Source organism: Phoxinus phoxinus (genome assembly GCF_949152265.1).
Source record: "Phoxinus phoxinus genome assembly, chromosome: 21".
Lineage (NCBI taxonomy): Eukaryota > Metazoa > Chordata > Actinopteri > Cypriniformes > Leuciscidae > Phoxinus > Phoxinus phoxinus.
Genome location: NC_136896.1, coordinates 29,417,553 through 29,438,914, shown reverse-complemented (window position 1 = coordinate 29,438,914; position 21,362 = coordinate 29,417,553). Strand labels below are relative to the sequence as shown.

Sequence of the window (21,362 nt, the reverse complement as noted above, 5' to 3'; positions counted from 1 at the left end):
GTGCTGCCAGTACATATATTGTAGTTGGTCATCCTGAGAAAGACGAGCATATTGTCAGACAAGCTTGACCTCGATGACTCACGCTGAGTTCCTTTATTTTCTCAGCCAATGATGTGTGTCGTGACAAATACCACATAATGTTGCAACCCAATTTTACAGCAGTTTTAGCAGGTCATAAGACACTTGCAGATCTCCTATTCACCACTTGGTGGTGGCAGAAAAATAATCGGCAATTACGACTTTTGAATGGACAAAAAAATCTGGTATTTTTCACACAAAAAAATCCACCATTATTTTAAATTGTTTTCCAATGCTGGGTTGTTGTTGTGGTGCAGTCTACATTTCAGAAAACCGGGTGGGATTAAACAGCAGGTTGGTCACAGTGTAAATCATATGGTCTCTTCATATCTAAGTCTAGCAGAATAATCTGTAGTGAGAGCTACTGCAAGTCTAAACTCTGGCTTTCTTTCTGAGACTATAAACTTAATAAGATATGAACCGTCTTTGGATAAAATAGCAAGACAATCAAAATTAGATCATTAAACAATTGCTCATTGATGATGCTTTTATTGGAATGGTTCTTTTCTGAAGCAACAATCCCTTTAAATGGATTCATTCCAGAATGCACCCTGAAAAGTGATGCAATCAGCATTTGTCAAATATACCATTTTAAGCATATAAAACACATTAACTATGTTAACCTCTTCATTTTTACAATACTTTTCGGCTGTGAAAAATACTGTGGACTAATGTATTTTCAAACCTCAAATGCAAGATGTATCAAAAAAATCTGTTAAATATTTTTGTGAAAGCAACACTACTTTCAATAAGGCGCAAATCCAAATCTCAAACTCCTGTTACAAATAGACAAGTGCTTTTAACAGTAAGAGAACTAGGTATTTGCCATACTTTAAGAAGAAATAAACATGTACAATCCACATCTTGTGTACTATAAACAAAGAACTGCATACATACTACAAAAAACTTTTTTCATATCACACCAGACTGCAAGTTGGAAACAGTGAAAACTGCATAAGTCTACAAACAAAACAAATCAGTCACGTTCAATCTCTGGACCATCCACTGATGTTGTCATCTCACGCTATCAATTTCCTCTTCAGGGGTATGTTCTTGTGATATATACACTGGCTCAATGTAAGGATTTACTTCTTCATTATTTATCTGATAAAAGTCCTCCTGCATTTGTTTCCTGCTAGGTTCAAAGTCTTCCAGGTCATCCGGAGGAATCATAGATCCTGCAGTCCTGACAACAGACTTCTGTGATGGTACAGGCACTGGAACAAAGCCATGATACAGCATAAGTGGTGGTGTGTTCATAACCTCCATTGGTGGAGCCTCAGGAGACTGTACTGGCACTTGCACATAACTTTTAGTTTCTGGGTCAAAGAAAGTTTTCGTTTTGACCTGTACTGGGATATCCACCAGAAAGTACTGTCCAGAGTCAGGGTCCTGTAAAAGCTTTCTCTGGGTGATTGGGAAGGACTGTGTTACAAGATTATTGGTTGGTGCATAAGTACGTTCAATGCTGTTTTGGCGCAAAGGTAATGCCTTTGGAGTAGAGTACTGTGATCCCTCTATTAAAAAATTAGATTTAACTTCACCCCCAGTGCGACTTGACATGTTTTTGTGTTTTAACTTTAGAACTCTATCCAGACTTTGAGTCCTACGTTCCAGTTTCTTGGGCAAGTGTTTTTCATTGCTTCGACCTAATCGATCACTGTCATTACTTATATTGCCGTTCTCCAAAAGATCGCCATGGTTTGGTGTGCCATCTTGTTGTTTCTCAGTGCGGTGGCCCTTTGAGTCACTGGTTTGTCTTTCTTTGTCTTTGGATGCATGTTGCAGTTTTTTACTAGGTTCATTCTCTTCTATGATTTGACTCTTGTGACCACTATGGTGTCTAGCATGCTTCTCGCTTCTTTGAGTTTTGGGCTCTGTTGTGTCATTGAGATGTTCGCTGTGTTTACCGCTGATTCTGTCAATGCTGAGCGATCTGTGTTCTGATCTGTCAAGTACTTTGTCAGTGCTGTGGTGTCTCCTCTCAGCCTTGTGACTGACAGTTTTGTCACTGCTTCTGCCTTTACGCTCAGGTTTGCTTTTAGCTTCAGCCTTTTGTATCCTCCGTGTGGTGAGTTTCATGGCTCGGCGTAGAGCCTTTTCAGTTTTTGGAGGTACGACAGGTGGCTTGTTCTGACCATTACTGTCATTTCCGCTGCAGACTGAAGCAGATCTCTCGCTGGGTGCCTTGGATCCCTCCTCATCCTCTGCTGGTGCAATGCTAGAGATGTTTTCCTCCATGGCATCCCCTCCGCATGTTTCATAGCTTTCTATGCCCTCAGATAAAGTGCTCACCGCAGAGTACTGCTCCTCCTCCTCAGACACAGAGCCACTTCCAACTGATAGCTTGCCATCTTTGACTGTAACCAGGTGATTTGCTGGAAGGGACAATAAATGCATTGCTGGTTGGTTTGTTTTGGGGCTCTTGACTGATGCAACTGGAGAATGGACACAGTCCTTGCAGAGGTCCAGACCTTCCTCATCTTTCTCAGATCCATTCAAGTGGCTCTTCTGAGAAAGCTGTTGATCTATCTCTAGTTGATCCTTGGAGGAAGTATGACTGTGTGATATTTGTGTTAAGCTTCTAGCTGACTCAATCAAGCTGTGCACCCACCCCCCTTTGTCCACATCACTCGGCGGAGAAACATCAGACTCACTTTCATGGTTGCTTAAAGAGCAGGAATCTATTGTTGGTTTCTGTAAGTTCTCCTCCACCTTTCCATCAACTCTTTCTTTCGTGTAGCAGACCTCTGCTCTACTTGACAACTCTTCAGGTTGTGATTTTGCGCCCTGTTCTGATTCATGAAATAGAGAGAGCTCACTTGAGTTTGAAGATCGACTGCTGTGATGTGTTTGTTTACCAGTTGATGAGGATATAATGTGAGATTGCCCAAGGATATCATGTACTGTGATACTGTCCTTTCTGGCTTTATCAGGTTTAAAAGACTCTGATGACAGTGTTTCAGAAAGTTCCTCATGTTCATCTACAGTTTTTCCCTTTTCAGAGGTTGAATGTCCAAACAGAAGTCCACTGAAGAAGTCTTTCACGTAGCTTTTACTAGGACCTTTGGATTTGTTCTGCTTCTGACCTTCAGAACCCTCTTCCTTCTCGTTCGTTTTTACCTTGTTGTCTTGCATTTCTTCATTTATGTTGTTTGTGAGATCACGTATAGCTTTTTGGAAGTCTTGGGTGATACTGTGTTTCCTCTTTACACTCGAATGTTCCTCACCTCTTTCTGTTTCTTTCAAGGAGCTGTTAGACTTTTGTTCACTCTCTGAATCCATCTCCTTGTAGATAATGGAATAAGTCCCACTTTCAGGATCACTGACTGTGAGTTTTGGTGGAACAAATTTATGTTTAATTTTGTCTTTTTGAGCCTTTTCATTGGGTCCCTCTTCCATAGACATTTCGCAGCTTGTATCTTCAACAGGCTGACCTTTCTGAGCATCCTTGAGGTTCACCTTACTTTCTTTGTCATATTTCTCTTTCAGAGACAATACATTTCCTCTTATGGGGCCTCGATTCTTTGATTGACTTGACTGGACTTTATCAACTTCCCTACTTTCCGTGTCCTCAGTTTTGACTGTAGCGTCACCTTCTCTTTTAAAGTCAGAATTACTTTCTGTCTTTTCACCTACTCTGTCATTACTATGAGAATTACTTCTTCCTCTTCTTGGGGGTATCTCAGGTTTAAAGGAACTAACGCCCAACTCTTCCTCACACTGTCCCACACTCCTAAGATTGCTACTTTTCAAATGATCACCTGTTTTTGTGCATTTCTTTGGATTACTTGTATTTTTATTCATTGACTCTTTCTTTTGGCATAATTTGTCATCCTTGCTGACATTATCTGTGTTGCTTTCTTGTTTATTATATACTTTCTCGTCTCTTTCATAATATTTTATAGATCCTGCATGCTGGGACTGCCCAATAGATGCTTCCTGCTTACAGGGCCTGGCTAATTTTACCTCAGCCACATGACTTTCACCATGTTTGGCCATGTCTTCTGACCTCGTTTGACTAGTCTGCCAATTTGTTTTAAAAGCAGATACAGTATTCTGACCTTTGCCATCCTTTGCACTTTTCTCCCTCTCATTCAGCATGAACATACTAGACTGTTGGTCCTCTCCACTGGTGGGTAACTCACCACCTTCAGGTTTTTCACAATCAACTCTTTTTATGTCAATGAGTGAAAATCCTGCATTGGAGATAGCCTTACTTTTCAACTTTCTTTGCTCTCGTTCAGCAATTACTTCCTCTAAAGCCATTTTGGCCAGGTCGTACTTATCGATGACAACATTATCTCTCTTTAATGGTGCATTTGTCTTATTAGGCACCTGTTCCATTGATGCAAATAGTGTTCTCTTTTCAGAAATGTTTCTTTTCATTGTTTCAGAGTTACCTTTTTGCTCTCTATGAGTTTCCAAACCACTCTTTGATGTCATCTTTAGCTCTTTAGCTGTGTTAGCCTCTCCTGTTACATGAACCCCTTCTTTCAATAGTGGTCCATCCATTACTTTATCTTTATGTATGTTTGCAATATGCTCCTCTTGTTTTTTCTCTTTTGTTTTTGTATTTTTGGAATGCCTTGACCACTTGTCATTTTCATTGTTATCTTTTATAGTCCGTTTTTCTGCATTAGAACTATCATTATCATTATCTGTACTTACAAATCTCTGACTTTTAATGTAGTTGTTCTGTCGTGCAGAAAATACATGTTTTGCTCCTGTCTCCTTTCTGTGTGGTTCCTTCTCTTTAACAGGGCTTTTCTGTTCACTGACTATTCCTCTAGATTTCAACCTGTCCTTAATTTGATTTGTACCATCACTAATGATTTGCTCTTCCAGGTTTGTTAAACTTACACTTGGACTTTTACCAGATTTGTTTTCAAGAGGTCTTTCGCTATTTAAACCTACAGTGGGCTTAGGGACATTTAGAGTTGACTCTAAGGGATTATTTTTACTTTGCAACTCTGCACCTTTAAACAGTTTACTTGGATAACTATGCTCTGTGTCATGATCTTTGCTGGCTTTATCTGCGAAAACCTGCGAACTTGTTTCAACCACAGTTTGAGCATTTGCTCTAATATTAATCTCCTCAGGAGTAGTTTTTCTGTAAAGTTGTAATGAGGGATAAGTTGCCTTGTTAGCTGCAGGGCTCCTGTCTGATTTTAATTTTCCAGATTGAAGAAGACTTAATGCCAAATAGTCATCTAGCATCCTGCCATTTGCAGGAGAGCAAGTTTGAGTGTCTGCAGTTTCCAACAAGGGACTCATCTGAGAGATGATGGCTTTGTGACTAGCGGGTGAAATAGTTGGATCTCCTAAAATCTGTTGTATTTCAAGGCCATCTTTTGACACTTCAGGCTGGGGAGACTCTTTGCTTTGATTTGCCATATCCAGACCTTTAAACTTTGGTGGACTGTACATTGTCTTAACCCGTTTTCTATTGTCTTTGAGATTGAACAACAAGCTTGATGCTATAGATTTGTACCCCTCTCTCCTAATCTCAGGTGACGGATGCATTTCTCTCTCCGGGAGTAGTGGGACATCCAGGGCAGTGGGTGAGAACACAGTTTGCAGTATGTCTGAAGTTCCTGTCCCATGTCTGGAGGGTATCACTGGTGTCAATAGCTGTGAAATACTGAAAGGAGTTGAACTAGCGGAGGTCTGGTCCTCTATTGTCTTCACTTCGTTTTTAAATGCCTGTGCACTCCTTTCTCCAGTTCTTGTCCTCTCACAGACTGGTGAGTTGATGGAATGTCCCACAGGAGCAGCACTTCTTGCTCTACTTCTGCTTTTTCTCCAGGGAACGCAAGGTTCTGCCCTTTCTGAATTACATCTCTGTTCAGAGGCAAGAGGAGGGTCCTTTGTAGGAATATTGTGCTGGATGTGCTTGGACTCTTTCTCTGGCTTTGGGGCTACACTAGGTGCTGAAGATTGTACAGACTCAACCTGTGGTTTAAGCAAATGAGTCTCACTTTGTATAGGATACTTTTCGACTTCTTTTTCCTCTGATGGGGGAAAACTTAATTTAAAGTGTCCATGTGCTGCAGTTAATTCTTTGTAAAGAGGTGAATCATACCATTCAGGTGGCCTATTGCTTAACATAATCTCCGATATGTGCTCCTGGCCAATGGGGAATTTATTAAAATCCCTCCATGACAAGAATGGACTGAATTCACTGTGGAGGAAAAAGTTTATGGAATTCAGTTTTCTCAGTTTGTTGTTTTTGCTGTGCTTACTCTTACAGGATTTTCCCGGGGGGAGCGATGCATCCTTGCTTGATTTTATGGCGAATCCTTTTTCATCTGATTTTAGGTGATTCTTGGCTTGGGAAATATGTTCCGCTGCTAAACTCTGGTAATCTGAAGAAAACTCAGAGAGCTCTCTTTGGATGCTGAGTAGAGCAGATTTGTCCCATGAATCACCATTTGTCATCTTGGTGCTCTCGCCATTCTTTTTAGCTGAAAATACAGCAAAAAGTGCAGAGTCTTTGGATGACTTATTTGATCTACTCAATAAATCATTCGCTCCATTAAGGGGGTGAGAATTAAGTTTTTTGACAGCAGACAATGAACTCTCCTGAGTCTTTTTTGAGACGTCCTCCACCACTGGCTTGTGGCAGCTGAAGGGAGAGGGGGAAAACTCTGAGTCATTGTAAATTGCTTCATCTCCAATGCACAGACTCTTAAAAGCTCGATCCGTCAGGCTCATGACCTCACGGTCTATTTCATTCATAAAGCTATCGAGATAGCGGAGGTGCTGCATGCTTGTCCTGTGACGCTTCTCCTGGTTGCTCATGATGAATACGTTTGCCCAGTTCCTTCAGTCTGATGCAGAATTGACCTGGCTTGACACTTCTTGCATTGTCGTCACCAGATATTGGAGATTACATTGTGAGAATCTTGCAACAAAAAAAAGAGATAGAAAATATATCAGTTTTTTCAACAAGTCAAAATTTAAAAACTGATTTAAAAAAAGAAATATTTTGACCTCAGATGTGGTTGCTAATCTAGCCTGTGACTATGTACAGTAAAGAAAGATACACCATGCCAAACACCAACTATTTTTAGAAGAAGGCAGATGTCTCTCTGCCCTTTCACATACACAGGCCACCTGCACAACCATTGGCAATCGTTTATTAAAACAAATGGATTTTCAAACTATGCAGAAGATTTTTCAGCGTGCCCTATTCAACAGATGCATTATTTGCAGACACAAATTAGTCATCATGCAGTCATTTCTTTGCAGCTGCTGTACTGTGCGGTTGACCCCGGTATACTCATTAACCTATATTTATCCTGACCTGAATCCATTAACCAGCACTCATCACAGCTTATATCTGTCATGGTGTGGGTGTCTTAAATAAGACTACAATATAGCATTATTACCCATTTCTATGTATCTCATGGAATGTCATCTCAGAAAGCTCAAGAGCTGACCATGCAAGGACAAATCTCGAGATATATTTATGAGCATTTTAAGGCGTGCACTTAGTGGCCAGGAAGTTTTGGACAGCGCAACATTTTTCCACCCCTAATTCTGTATCAACTTGCAGTCGGGGTAATTTCCCCACATCTGTTACTTTATTTATGTGAAAGAAGATCTACAGTACAGTGATAACGCCCTGACTAACCTCAAGGAAAGTTCTTCTGTCTATCATAAAATTATGAAAATGTAAAAGAGCAGCTGCGCTCAACAGATCTTAGCTTTTTTTATTATTGAAAGGAAAATGTAATTTACCTTAAGAAAATTTCAAACAGAGCTTTTGTCAGGAATGTAAGCACATGTGTTGAACTACATTAATTTGACGGTAACAGAGTAATGGCCTGTTTAAGTTTATTCCTTACCTTTTTTGTTCTTTCAGTTTCTGTATTTCGTCCTTGAGCAAAATCCTTAAAGGTAAATTTCACACAAGCCACCAAGTGAAATCAGACTTCTCTGTTACTCCATAAAAGAAGACTATGAAAATGCTCTTCATTGAACACAACCTCATGGTAGAAATCCATGTTTCAGAAAGCACTTGAAGGAGGCTGAGAAAGAACGAACCGAACACACCCTACCGAAATAGTTGCCGGCAAGGCCAGAGCTGTAACACAGGAAGAAGTTAGTGAGCGCAAATATCTGAGCGACTGTTTGGTGTCGAGTGGGCGACAGATGAAATAGAAATGGTCATCTGCTATTTTGGTACCGGTAGCTTGAAGAGCTAAGCTGTCAATGCCGCTCCAATCCTTCAGAGACAACAACATTTCACATGAACACAGCAGCTCTGGACACATGGGATGTTGTTGTATGGTGGCTGGGATGAAGAGTCGTTTTTCACACAAACAGGGAAGGTAAATATAGCACCTTGCATCACCCCCACAGCAGTGTCACCAAACTCAAAGTGTGGGATGAGTGTCTAATGGAGTCTGATTACCATGACAGACTTCCCACAGTTGTTCAGCTTGTGTCTTTCTAGTACTCCCCGCTCACACTGAAAGAGGAAAACATATTTACTTAGGCTCTGTCTTAATGCTTTATTATGTGAATATGTTTATTTGTCTATGCTCTTCACACCTACACAGTGTCATATAGAGAGTTATTTAAGTGTCTCTATTTGAAGCCGCCTGTATTTCATACAGTAATCGCCTGTCTTTCTTTCTGGCACACCTTTCATATCTCAGCTTATCTGTCACACGGCTGACTCTCCACTGAACCAGGCCAGACCCTCAAGAGTATTGATAGTGCCTTTCAAAGTTTTAACAGTAAAGGCCACTAACTGTAATGAAAACTATAAATATATTGTTGTAATATAATTCTATGAGAATATAGGGAAGTCCACACAACAACTATATTGATAACAACACAGAGGAATGATGTTGCTGCAATCACTTTTGAAGCAATTTTATTCCAGCTCTTGAATGATAAAAGCATTAACAACCAATCAGAATCCATCAGACTTTAAAGAGCTCAAGCATTTAAAGCGACAGAGGACAAAACAACTGCATTTATGCGGTATCTGCATCTTTCATGCATTGCAAATATAGTTAACGTTATATTTATCTTTATAGTTTTCATTCTTGGCGTGAACATGCCTTAAAACAAATTTAATCAAATATTGGTAGAAAGCTGTAAAATGATAAAGTTGATAAACCTGTAAAAAAATATGTTTTTAAAGGAACACGCTGACTTTTTGGGACTTTAGCTTATTCACTGTATAGAGTTAGATAAGTCCATACATGCCCTTCTCATCTCCGTGCGAGCCGTAACTCTGTCTGACGCACCCACCGCTAGCCTAGCTTAGCACAAAGACTGGAGGTAAATGGCTCCAGCTAGCATACTGCTCCCAATAAGAGACAAATAACGCCAACATTTTCCTATTTACATGTTGTGATTTGTATAGTGACAGCGTGTACAAATAACAAGGTCACATGAGACAGCCATCTTCTAACCGTATACATACTAGGAACTATATTCGCGTAATTAATAGTAAATAAAAATACAACTGTTCATTGTTAGTTCATGTAAGCTATTAAATCATATTAACAGTTGTAACTTTTGATTTAAATAATGTATTATTAAATGCTGAAATCAGAATTTTCTAGAAAGTAATAAAAGCTTTATATTTTTTCCCCTTGTTAGTTGATGTTAACTAATGTACGGTAATTAACACGAGGTTAACAAATGGAACCTTATTGTAAAAATTGTTACCATTAATTTTGGTCATGTTAAGATCTTATTTGTTTTTGATATCTATGTTTAAATGAAAGTAAACATGCATTAAACAAGATGCAAGCGTTCTCAATTGAGAAGACACTTTTTTTCACAGATAATCAACAAAAATGTGTGAAAATATCCAGGTATCACAACACGCATATGTTTGGTCCACAAACGACTCATGTGGTTGTGTGGGGAAAGTCCCTTCCTAATAACATGTGAGCTGTAAGACTCTTGTGTCAGCATTCAGAAAACTGTATACTGCATTTCCCTTTTACCATCTGCTAATGTGAACCTCAAGGGGAGGAAGGTCACAGCGAGAGGGCAGACGAGTCTCTATCCTTAGCAACCCGGTCACACCGTTTCCAAAAGGCTCTCATGTCCACTCAACCTCTTATTCCAGAGCAAGCAGGCAAGGCTATAATAGGACAACTGGACTCTTTCGCTGTAGGGGGAGTCCAGAGAGTAGCGTGGTCTATTTGAGGTGATGGACGTCCACACATGGGCCGGCTATCATTCACTGCATGGGACTGGAGAATGCTTGACCATCATGGCAGCCAATAAATACTAGCGTGTCTGAAGCGCTGGCCTCGACATGCACTCGCCGCACAGAATGACTGGTTCATCTTACTGTTGTGTATTGACTGCCATGCTGGAGTCTACAGGAAGAATTTATATAAATGTAATAAGGCTTGTTATGGAATGCTTAAAGAAACTAAATATTTTCTTTTTTTTTCCATGGAACACAAAAGAAGATATTTTTTGTGTGTGTTTATGTGTTCCGTAACAATGAAAATGTATGGTGACCTCTGCTATTTAGCAAGATTTTTTTAGAGAAGGACTTAAAGGAACACTTCACCTCTGGAAAGATGAATGTGTATTTAAAATGGGTCATTTATGTAGAAGAAATGTGAAATTATTTTTGAATTTGGAGCCTTCTAGACTGAGAAAAGCCAGAAAATGTATTTTTGGCTCATGGGGATAAAAGACAACAACTCCCAGAATGCACTTGCTTCGCTGCCCTAGGAGGCCACGCCTACCGGTAAGAGATCGCAGTAAACAACAAGGCTATGCTACTAGTGAGTCTCCGTGAGTCTGCCCAGTATTTTGATGTCGCCCAAAATGTCCAGGATTCGGCTTTTGCGTTCTACAGTCGCCATTCCTCATGTTTACTGTGACGAGCAGAAACGAGACTGACGGCCGCGGAGAACGATGCGAGCCCGGTGGTGTGATTACTGATGAGCGGCGCCGGCGCCTGTGAGACGCACCGGTCTCGTATCTCTCACGGAGGAGAGGGAATTTTCCTAGCAATGTTAAAACGCACATCAAACGATCACTTGTTTAGCGTTCATGTAAACACTACATTCAGATTCACCAATCGGAATGAATTCAGTTAGATTGAAACAAAAGGTGTGCATGTAAACTATGAATGCGACTGCAGAAAGCAAAAGCTGAATCCCGGACAATTTGGACCATCTCGACGGCTGGACATGTCCGGGAAAAAGAGGATGGTCACCGCTACTACTCAGCTTTCTCCACAGAATAAGAAACTGTTAGCTTAGATCCCTCTATGGGCGGGTTGAAAACATGCGGAACAGCGCCTTCTACTGGATAAATGATGAGCTAGTGTTTGTAGTCTTACCCTTATTCAAAGAAATTTGACTTCCTGCTTTTTATGACGCAAAATGACGATTTTTGCGTCATAAAAAGCAGGAAGTGGAACACTTAAATCCTTATTTCTCCCATCTCAGGGGAAAATAAGGGAATAAACCATGACCATTCGAAAATGTGACTGGGTTTCTAAAGATACAAAGTCTAATGCAAATGGGTGAAGTGTTCCTTTAAATTTTAGTCTGTTTCCAAACAGACACATTTATATGGGGATTTTAGGGTCAAGTATGAATAGAATGTGCATTACCGTTAAAAATAAATGTACACTTCAGTTGTTTGGGGTCAGTACGATTTTTTAATGTTTTTGAAAAGTCTCTTTTACTCACCAAGGTTGCATATATTAGATCAAATAATGCAGTAAAACAGTAACATTGTGAAGTATTATTAAAGTAAATGTTTTCTATTATAATACCTTTTGAACTGTAATTTATTCCTGTGATGTCAAAGCTGAATTTACTCCAGTCGTCAGTGTCACGTGATCAGAAATCATTCTAATATGATAATTTGCTGCTCAGTTAAACATTAAACATTAAAAAAAACATTAAGCTCCGTTTTAACATTAAAGACAGAACAGTTTCTGTCATTTTAGTGTGTCTGCTTGAGGTAATCGGAGCACACACACACACACACACACACACCCACACCCACACCCACACCCACACACGCGCACACACACACACACACACAGCTCTTGAAACCCCGCCCTCTGCAGCAGCTCATTTGCATTTAAAGGGCCAGGCACAAAACGGTGCGTTTTTGCAAACCCTCAAAAAGTGACAACTTTAATATGCTATATAAAAATATCTGCGGGGTATTTTGTGCTAAAACTTCACACACACACTCTGGGGACATCAGAGATTTATTTTACATCTTATTTTACCCCAAATTACCTCAATTTAGTGCATCCTTGCTGGATAATTTTATTTATTTATTATTCAATAGTAGTGTAGGCTGTAAATATTAACATCAATCATGGCATGAAATGTTTAGTTGATCATGCAATTTAAACATGTATTAGCATTAAAAAACAAGGGAATTCTATCATGGATCAATATTAATAAGAAGATAAACATTTCTTAGAACATACAGCTCACAAAGCAAGTCAATTGCAACACTGACTCATTGCAACAGACCCGATTGATATGACACTTCCACGTTGAAATGTTCACTGCCACGAACAGGCCGAGAAATATCTGGAGCCTCAAGATGTCAACAAATCTTCTTGTGATCAAAACAAATCATGCCAGTTCTGAGATGCAACCATTAGGTTTCATGATACATGTGATTCACAGATCTAAGGATGTACAAATACCCCTTCTGACAATGTTAAGCAATGGCAGTGTGGTGTAAAGTCATGTCTAGTTTAGCTATGAAGTTTACCACTAAACCACTATACTGTCATTCGTCCACTAGAAAGTTGTCAAACACAAGCGCTATAACATATATATTAACATATAACATCCTGGTTTTATTTGTTTTCTGTGGTTTGTTGCTCTAAAAACAACATTTAAAAAATGTAAATGTATGATAGAGAAAAGAAGTGTCATTCCTTTCTCTTAAGAAAAAAGGTGTTTACTATTACCAAAAGAGTACTAGCTTTCCTCATGCTATAAATAGACATAAATAGAGCAGACAAAGCACTCTTGTTGTGGTTTAGAGATTATGATAAGCATTTTGGGAGGTGTTTCATGCACACAGTTTACCACGTGAACGGGACCAACACCAGCCTGTAAGTGTTTATGGACATTCACAAGTGTGTTTGTTTGGCGAGTTCTATTAAAAGGCACAGCTTTACTCTTTTAAGCACAGAGAAACCACCAGAAAATGTATTTTGTGCTCATTTTCAGTTATGGTCAGTAAGAGAAGATGCTTAACTTTCAGAAAATGTTGATCATAATCCCTAGGAGGTCAAAATAAATGAGAAAATATACAAATATGGGCTTGTTTTCTTATTTTTGCGACCAAATTCTATAAGGCCTTTTACCAAATTGTTATTTTCACTCATACGTAAACATCTAAATAGAGGAAACAATCACAATTCAATTCAAAATCCCCATTTTTAGATGGTCAATGGGCACTGTCTTTTTTATCCTTTTAAATGAATAAGCCTGTCAGAATTTGCACTATGTCGAGCTCTTTGTACACAGATAACTTTGAGGCAACTACAAGGGAACAACTGACAATAAATGTTGCTCATTTAAACAAAGCAAGGCACTTTGACTTTATAAATATATATTATATATAACACCAGCAGCCTGTGAAGCTCTCAGTGGTCAGAGTTGATATGAATAGCAGTCATGCACTAAATGCATTGCTAATACCAGTGCTAAGCCCCATGAGATGATAAACAGATTAAAGCTGTAACACTTTACAATAAGGCTCCCTTGATAATGCATTCACTTAAAGTAACTAATGAGCAATTAATTTCTTACAGTTTTTATTAACTGTTGTTAACTTTGTGTAATACATTATCATAATGTAACCAAACATAAAACTCATTATAATGTTTGCAGATTGCATCTGAGATTGGATGTCTGTTTTAATGCATTATACTTTCTAAATGTGTGTTCAGGCATAATTAGTGCATTAGAAACAGTGTTGCTGACTTTGACAGATATAACATTGCTTGTTTTAGCCCAACTATTCACACCACAAATGAGTCACTCTGATTGTCAAAACCTAATACAATTATATTAATGTCATTTTTGATGCAGATTTTTCAGTTAAAGTAATGTTTTGGTGGTGTATAAATGTGAATCTTCTCAAATGAAGCCCACACAACGCTGGGAGAACCCGACACCAGTTTGAGCAGCTGGGAGGACAGACGGTCAAGGCTGTGATTATTACAGTGGTTGCTATGGTAAGGCCAGTCTCCGCTGGCAGATTATGGAAACAAGATAGAACGAGGTGGCATATTTGGCGGTTTCTGAATGCTCCATTAATCCGCCATGTTTGTTATGCCAACCTGTTAGTGCTTGTCTAGCAGACATGACCGAGTCAGGACCCCTGGAGAGTGAGTCTGCATTCTGGCCAGCTAAACACTCGTTGTTCGTGACCTTTGGCTGAGTAACAAGAACCTGTTGATGGAGGCCTGTCCATTGAGCATGTACTCACGAATATCCATCAATTCAAACCTGTATGTGATATTTACAGTCTTCAGTGTCACATGATCCTTCAGAATTCACTCTGAAATGCGCTTACACTTTATTTGAAGGTGTCATTGTCACAGTGTAATTTAAGTATTGAGTAATATTATCAACTACATGTACTTACTATAGGGTTAGGATTAGGTTGAGGGTTAGTTGCATGTAATTATGCATAATTTACTGCTATTATATTGTAAGTACATGTAACATATGTAACAAGGACACTGTTGCTGAAAAAGAAACATTGATTATTATCAAGCTTGAAAAGCAGCTGTGCGGCTAAACATGTTTGTGGAAACAGTGATACAGAAAGTTCAAAAGGAACAGCATTTTATTTGAAATCGAAATCTTTTGTAACATTATAAATGCCTTTTCTGTCACTTTAAATTTAAAAGAAAATGGCACTGACCCCAATCGTGTGTCGTGGTCAGACCTGTAGTTGCAAAACAAATTGGTGCAATAGATCTCGCATGCAATGCATGAACGCCTCACAACATTGAATGGAGGGTTTTAGCCTGATGTCTTTAACTAACACAAAGTGTGATGCTTAATGGAGATTTGAAATTAGAGCAAAGCATTTTCAGATTGGACATATCTTGTATCTTGATGCTGCTTTTTAAAAACTATTATCCCCCTAATGGAAAGAACATTGAAGAGCTGCATGCATATCATCAGCATCATCTTATCTAGAAACCATTTGGTGAACGTACAGGAAATGGTTAAATTTCAACCGTAGCACAGCAGTAAACCAATGCAAACAACCAATGTTAGAGCCAGACATGACAAGACTTAAGAATGTCTGAACATGCGAGACGCTGCTCAGCCTTCTGCTTTATCTTCACCGTCGGTAAGGAATTATCATTCGGTTTATGGAAGTTGCGTTGCTAGAATTCTTCTTTTTATTGGTGTTCAAAACTGTGACATCAAATTAAAAACATTGTATTAGAACATCATTCAAACTGAATAATGGCTTTTATGCTTTATTGATGAGATGCTGGAGACGCTCTGGGCGCAGAAGCACATTTTAAACTAGAATATTAAATGAATTATTGACTTGTGGCAGATAAACTAGGTCAACACATATTCTAATAACATCAAGTGTGTGACTGCATGCAGCATAAGTATCATTACAAAAAACAAATCTGATAAAACGTTATAAAGATGTGATATATTGTAATATGTGTTGACTGTTTAGTAAGCATTTGTTTTTTAGCATTTGTTTGTCTTTTGCATTTTTGAGAAAGGTTTGCACTTGTCTCAGTGTGGTAAGCTAATGTGTTAAGTAGGAAGTGATGTCGCGATCACAGATATAATCTCACTTCCTCTCATCGGGTCTTAATTGTGTTTCCAGGAAGGTGATCAAACATCTGATAAAGAGACACTGATTTACATAATGCAGCTAAAAAAAGGCTTGTGTGACAAAAGAAACATGTTACAGTAATGTTGGTAACACCTCACTTAAAGAAAAAGGAAAAACACTGCTTCATGAAGCTTCAAAATCTTTGCGTATCTTTTGTTTCGAAGCAATAGTTCGAAGAGCGTTAAAACACTGTAAAAAAATTTTTTGGTTTAACTTAAAAAAGCAAGTTACCTCATTGCCTTACAATTTTGAGTTTGTTGTAATTAAACATTTTAGTTAATACAATGAAGAACTCAAAATAGTATGTTATCTTCACACTGTCACGGGTATGGTGCGGATGAAGACAGGCTGAGGCCCAAAGTTCCAATTCAAACTTTTACTATAATAAAACTTAAACAAAACTGGTACAGGCAAGGGTAACACTCTCCATACACAATGACAAATACAAACATTGACCGACAACTGAAGGGAGAAAGACAGGAACTTAAATACACAGATGACAACGAGTGACGACAGGTGAAGACAATGAAGGGTGATTAACTGATTAACTAGACAGGTGATGAAAATGAACTAATGAAAATGACGACAGAGAGGAAGAAAAACACTGAATGAGAAAAAACAACCTAAAAGTCCATGGACACAACAGAAAACACATTAACAATGTGACAGAACCATGGCGGTGAGGACCCTTCGGGCGGCCATGGCGGTGAGGACCCTTCGGGCGACCATGGCGGTGAGGACCCTTCGGGCGGCCATGGCGGTGAGGACCCTTCGGGCGGCCATGGCGGTGAGGACCCTTCGGGCGGCCATGGCGGTGAGGACCCTTCGGGCGGCCATGGCGGTGAGGACCCTTCGGGCGGCCATGGCGGTGAGGACCCTTCGGGCGGCCATGGCGGTGAGGACCCTTCGGGCGGCCATGGCGGTGAGGACCCTTCGGGCGGCCATGGCGGTGAGGACCCTTCGGGCGGCCATGGCGGTGAGGACCCTTCGGGCGGCCATGGCGGTGAGGACCCTTCGGGCGGCCATGGCGGTGAGGACCCTTCGGGCGGCCATGGCGGTGAGGACCCTTCGGGCGACCATGGCGGTGAGGACCCTTCGGGCGGCCATGGCGACCGTGTCGGAAGGGCCTCCACGATCCCCTCAGAGGACTTATTGCCCCCCCCCAAAATTTTCTTGGGGAGGTCAGCACTGGACTGGACCAGCGGCGAAGAGGGCTCTGAGCTGACCGGGGCCAGCGGCGAAGGCGGTCCTGGGCTGGACGGGACCAGCGGCGAAGGCACTGGGCTGGACGGGACCGGCGGCGAAGGCTCTGGGCTGGACGGGACCAGCGGCGAAGGCTCTGGGCTGGACGGGACCAGCGGCGAAGGCTCTGGGCTGGACGGGACCAGCGGCGAAGGCTCTGGGCTGGACGGGACCAGCGGCGAAGGCTCTGGGCTGGACGGGACCAGCGGCGAAGGCTCTGGGCTGGACGGGACCAGCGGCGAAGGCTCTGGGCTGGACGGGACCAGCGGTGCAGGAAGCTCTGGGCTGGACGGGACCAGCGGTGCAGGAAGCTCTGGGCTGGACGGGACCAGCGGTGCAGGAAGCTCTGGGCTGGACGGGACCAGCGGTGCAGGAAGCTCTGGGCTGGACGGGACCAGCGGTGCAGGAAGCTCTGTGCTGGGCAGCGAAGAGGGCTCTGTGCTGGGCAGCGATGAGGGCTCTGTGCTGGGCAGCGATGAGGGCTCTGGCGCAGGATCAGCGGCCTCTGGCGCAGGATCAGCAGGCTCTGGCGCAGGATCAGCGGGCTCTGGCGCAGGATCAGCAGGCTCTGGCGCAGGATCAGCGGGCTCTGGCGCAGGATCAGCAGGCTCTGGCGCAGGATCAGCGGCCTCTGGCGCAGGATCAGCGGGCTCTGGCGCAGGAAGCTCTGGGCTGGACGGGACCAGCGGTGCAGGCGGCTTGGAGCTGGACGTCAACCGTCCAGGGTCGAAGAGGGACCAAAGCGGAGAATGGTGTCGGGGTCCATCTCGACCACCGCCTCTACTGCGGCCTCCACGGGTCCCGCGAAATCTGGCCAGACGGGTTCCCTCAAACGACCCTCCATGGGCAAAGGCTGGGAGATCTTGGCTCTCCTTGGCCAGGACGAAAATTTTTACCCATTCGTCCATTTTTAGGGGGGTCGGTCAATCTGTCACGGGTATGGTGCGGATGAAGACAGGCTGAGGCCCAAAGTTCCAATTCAAACTTTTACTATAATAAAACTTAAACAAAACTGGTACAGGCAAGGGTAACACTCTCCATACACAATGACAAATACAAACATTGACCGACAACTGAAGGGAGAAAGACAGGAACTTAAATACACAGATGACAACGAGTGACGACAGGTGAAGACAATGAAGGGTGATTAACTGATTAACTAGACAGGTGATGAAAATGAACTAATGAAAATGACGACAGAGAGGAAGAAAAACACTGAATGAGAAAAAACAACCTAAAAGTCCATGGACACAACAGAAAACACATTAACAATGTGACACACACATTAGTTATCGAAGTTGATTTGACAAAAGATAAAAAAGTTCTGATAACAAATCATGAAAATATTTTTTTACAGTGCATAAAACGCAAAAACAAGCCCTACAAATGAATAAAAGAACGCATAGGCCTATTACAGACACTTCATATTTAATGGTATTTGATCTTTTTATGCATTTTTTAGGTATTTGAGTTTTCATTGCATTTACACTGGCCAGTGTTCTGAGGGAATCATCAATTGGTTAAATTGATTCAGAGGCTCACAAGGAACACTAAAACTAAACCAAAACAGAACATGAACATGACATTAATATTAGTTCAAGGCAACATAATAATCTGATACATTTTAACTAAGGATTATCAACTCTTCCAGATTGCTTGTTGGTGACGTGTGTGAATGGACAAGACTCTTCCAGTGATGAACCAGGTATAGGAGACTAAAGAAACTCACAATCCAAACCATTTAGTGCTGAAACCGGTTCTAATTCGATTGTGTTTTCTTCCCCTGAGCCTCAGAGATCAAATATGCTGTCATAGGAGCAGGGATTGGCCTTTTCTTCTCCATCTGTTTTCTGCTATTGAAAATATACATAATCAAAAAGCAGATGCTTGACAATGAACCATCAGGTGAGTGCTTTATAGAAATCTGATTCAAATATTAAAGCTTTAATCAAAAGGACAAAATATGTATCATTAACACTTTAACATTTTCTTTAACAAGATGTATCACTAAGAAGAGCATCTTCACGGTAATAATATTGTTATATGCATATTACATGATGAAAGTGTGGAAGTGAATCTCATAAAATGATGACCTCTATTCTTCAGGGTCGTTGATATGGAAAGCAGGAGGGAATGAAATCTCTTCCGAGGATGAATTAATATTATGATATTAAGCTCAGAGAACACAATCTAATATGTCAAATTATGACTGATTTTATACTGATTTATTTATTAAATCAAATTCAGCAGATCAGCATCATTGCTGTGCCTTCATTAATCTTTGTGCATTGTATCTGCAGAGTAAAATGTTTATATCTACAGTATATAAATGAACTACTAATATAGTGTAGGCAATAAAAGCACGAAAGATTTAGGCACGTTTGGCATTTCATTTAAGGTTGAAAACCTATTGGTTTTTACTGTTTTATGTCTTTTCGCCTCTGTTGTGTGACAATCAAATCACATTTATGTGTAATCAAACATGTATTTGTAATCTGGTCCTTCCAGACCAGAGTCATCTATCTTTATTAAAATGCATGTTCTGACAGATGCCTGAGGCTGTTATGGACCCTAAACACACACACACACACACACACACACATTTGTTTCACTATATTAGTGAGGACTAGACTTACGTTTTATGGATTTCATATCAGGAAAAACGGACTTATAACAGAAACGTGCAAAACACACAATTATTCGTGATTTACAAGCCTTTTGAACTATAGAGGACAAGTAAAATCTCCTCAATAGTCATTATATGTTGCCATAATATTTAAAAGTGTTTTTTGACTTGTTTTCTTCTAATTGTTACACTCAATTTAATCAAAATATAAAAATCCACAGTCTTGCAACTTATGATTTTGTATGCACAAAAGCAGAATAGTGCAGAATCTCATTTCCTTTTATATAACATTTATTTATATATATAAAGCTTTTTTCTAAAAAAAAAAAAAAAAAAAAAAAAACTTCTGTTTATTTCCATTTTAAATATCAGGTTTTCAATGTGGAGGTTTTTGTTTTTTTACTGTATCATACAATGTCTCACTTTCTCCAGTGGAGGGCACTGTTGTTGCACAACTGTTTGCACGATTAGCTGAAAAACAGTACATATTTAACTATATATAACTATTTCCATTTGAAACATCTTGATGACGCAACTACATCTACACACAGTAGTGGCCAAAAGTAATATTTGCACAATATCCGTTTTGAATGACACTTCCGGTTCTGAGCAATCAAAATATGAGTAGCCTATATTTGGTTAAGAAAAATACACTAAACTTGACTAAATTATTTGGCAAGAAAGGCAAACTCCAGCATATAATTAAATGTGGATTTTATCGTATTGTGTGTATTATCGTAACATGCAAGAAGCATACATTGACTACAATGTAATAATTTATTCATATTTAGCAGGTTCACTCTTGTTTTTGATTAGCCTACAGCAGCTGTTCTATCGACTTATAAATGGTTGCGCATGTGTTGTGCTTAACTTCTTTCCAATCCTCCTTAAGTTCTTTCCAAAGCTGAGCTTCATTGGAAGACCTGGGTCCCCAAAGGTTTTCGAAGTCTTTAAGGTTTTTAAGGTCAGAAGACTGAGGCGGCCACTTGAAGGCTTCAAAATGCTGAGCATGAACTCTTCCATTGCATGCGTGTTGTGTTTGGGATCATTATCGTGCTGGAAAATACACTTTTGATTTCCAAACTGATCCTTCAGCAGGATTCCCAAACATTGGTCTACATTCAAAGTACTAGATCCTTCCTACACCTTCTGCAGACATACGTCCCCAATACCATTATATGCGAGTAATGGCGCATGCATTTGGTATTAAAACACTCCAGTCGTCTCCTATGAACATACCTGACATCATTCAATGCAAGGTTGTTCAATTTTGACTGTTCAGACGACAGAACAAAGCTCTAATCTTACTCCAATCATTATGTTCTTTGGCAAATGCAAAGGTGTTTTTTTTTTTTTTTTTTTTTTTTTTGCAGTAGATAAAACTAATAAATGTGACCCTGGATCACAAAACCAGTCATAAGTCGCACGGGTATGTTTGTGGCAATAGCCATTGTATGGGTCAAAATTATTTGAACCAAGTAAAGATCATGTTCAATGAAGATATTTAGTAAATTTCCTACCGTAAATATATAAAACA

At 40.3% G+C, this 21,362-nt stretch overlaps 1 protein-coding gene across 2 annotated transcripts in view; it reads right to left on the bottom strand.

The window, feature by feature from the left end:
• Positions 1-13: 13 nt before the first annotated feature.
• LOC306989928 (uncharacterized protein) overlaps positions 14-21,362 on the bottom strand; it is a 92,798-nt gene continuing 71,449 nt past the window's right edge. The window contains exons 1-3 of one of the 2 annotated variants that reach the window (XM_079596026.1): positions 8,273-8,372; positions 7,932-8,170; positions 14-6,985 (exon numbers count right to left, since the gene is read on the bottom strand). In XM_079596026.1, coding sequence (XP_079452152.1) covers positions 1,093-6,882 — 5,790 coding nt within the window. In that variant the 5' untranslated portion in view covers positions 6,883-6,985; positions 7,932-8,170; positions 8,273-8,372 and the 3' untranslated portion in view covers positions 14-1,092. Of the gene's footprint in view, positions 6,986-7,931; positions 8,171-8,272; positions 8,373-21,362 lie in introns of those variants that run through there. The other variant, XM_079596027.1, reaches the window with a different exon arrangement.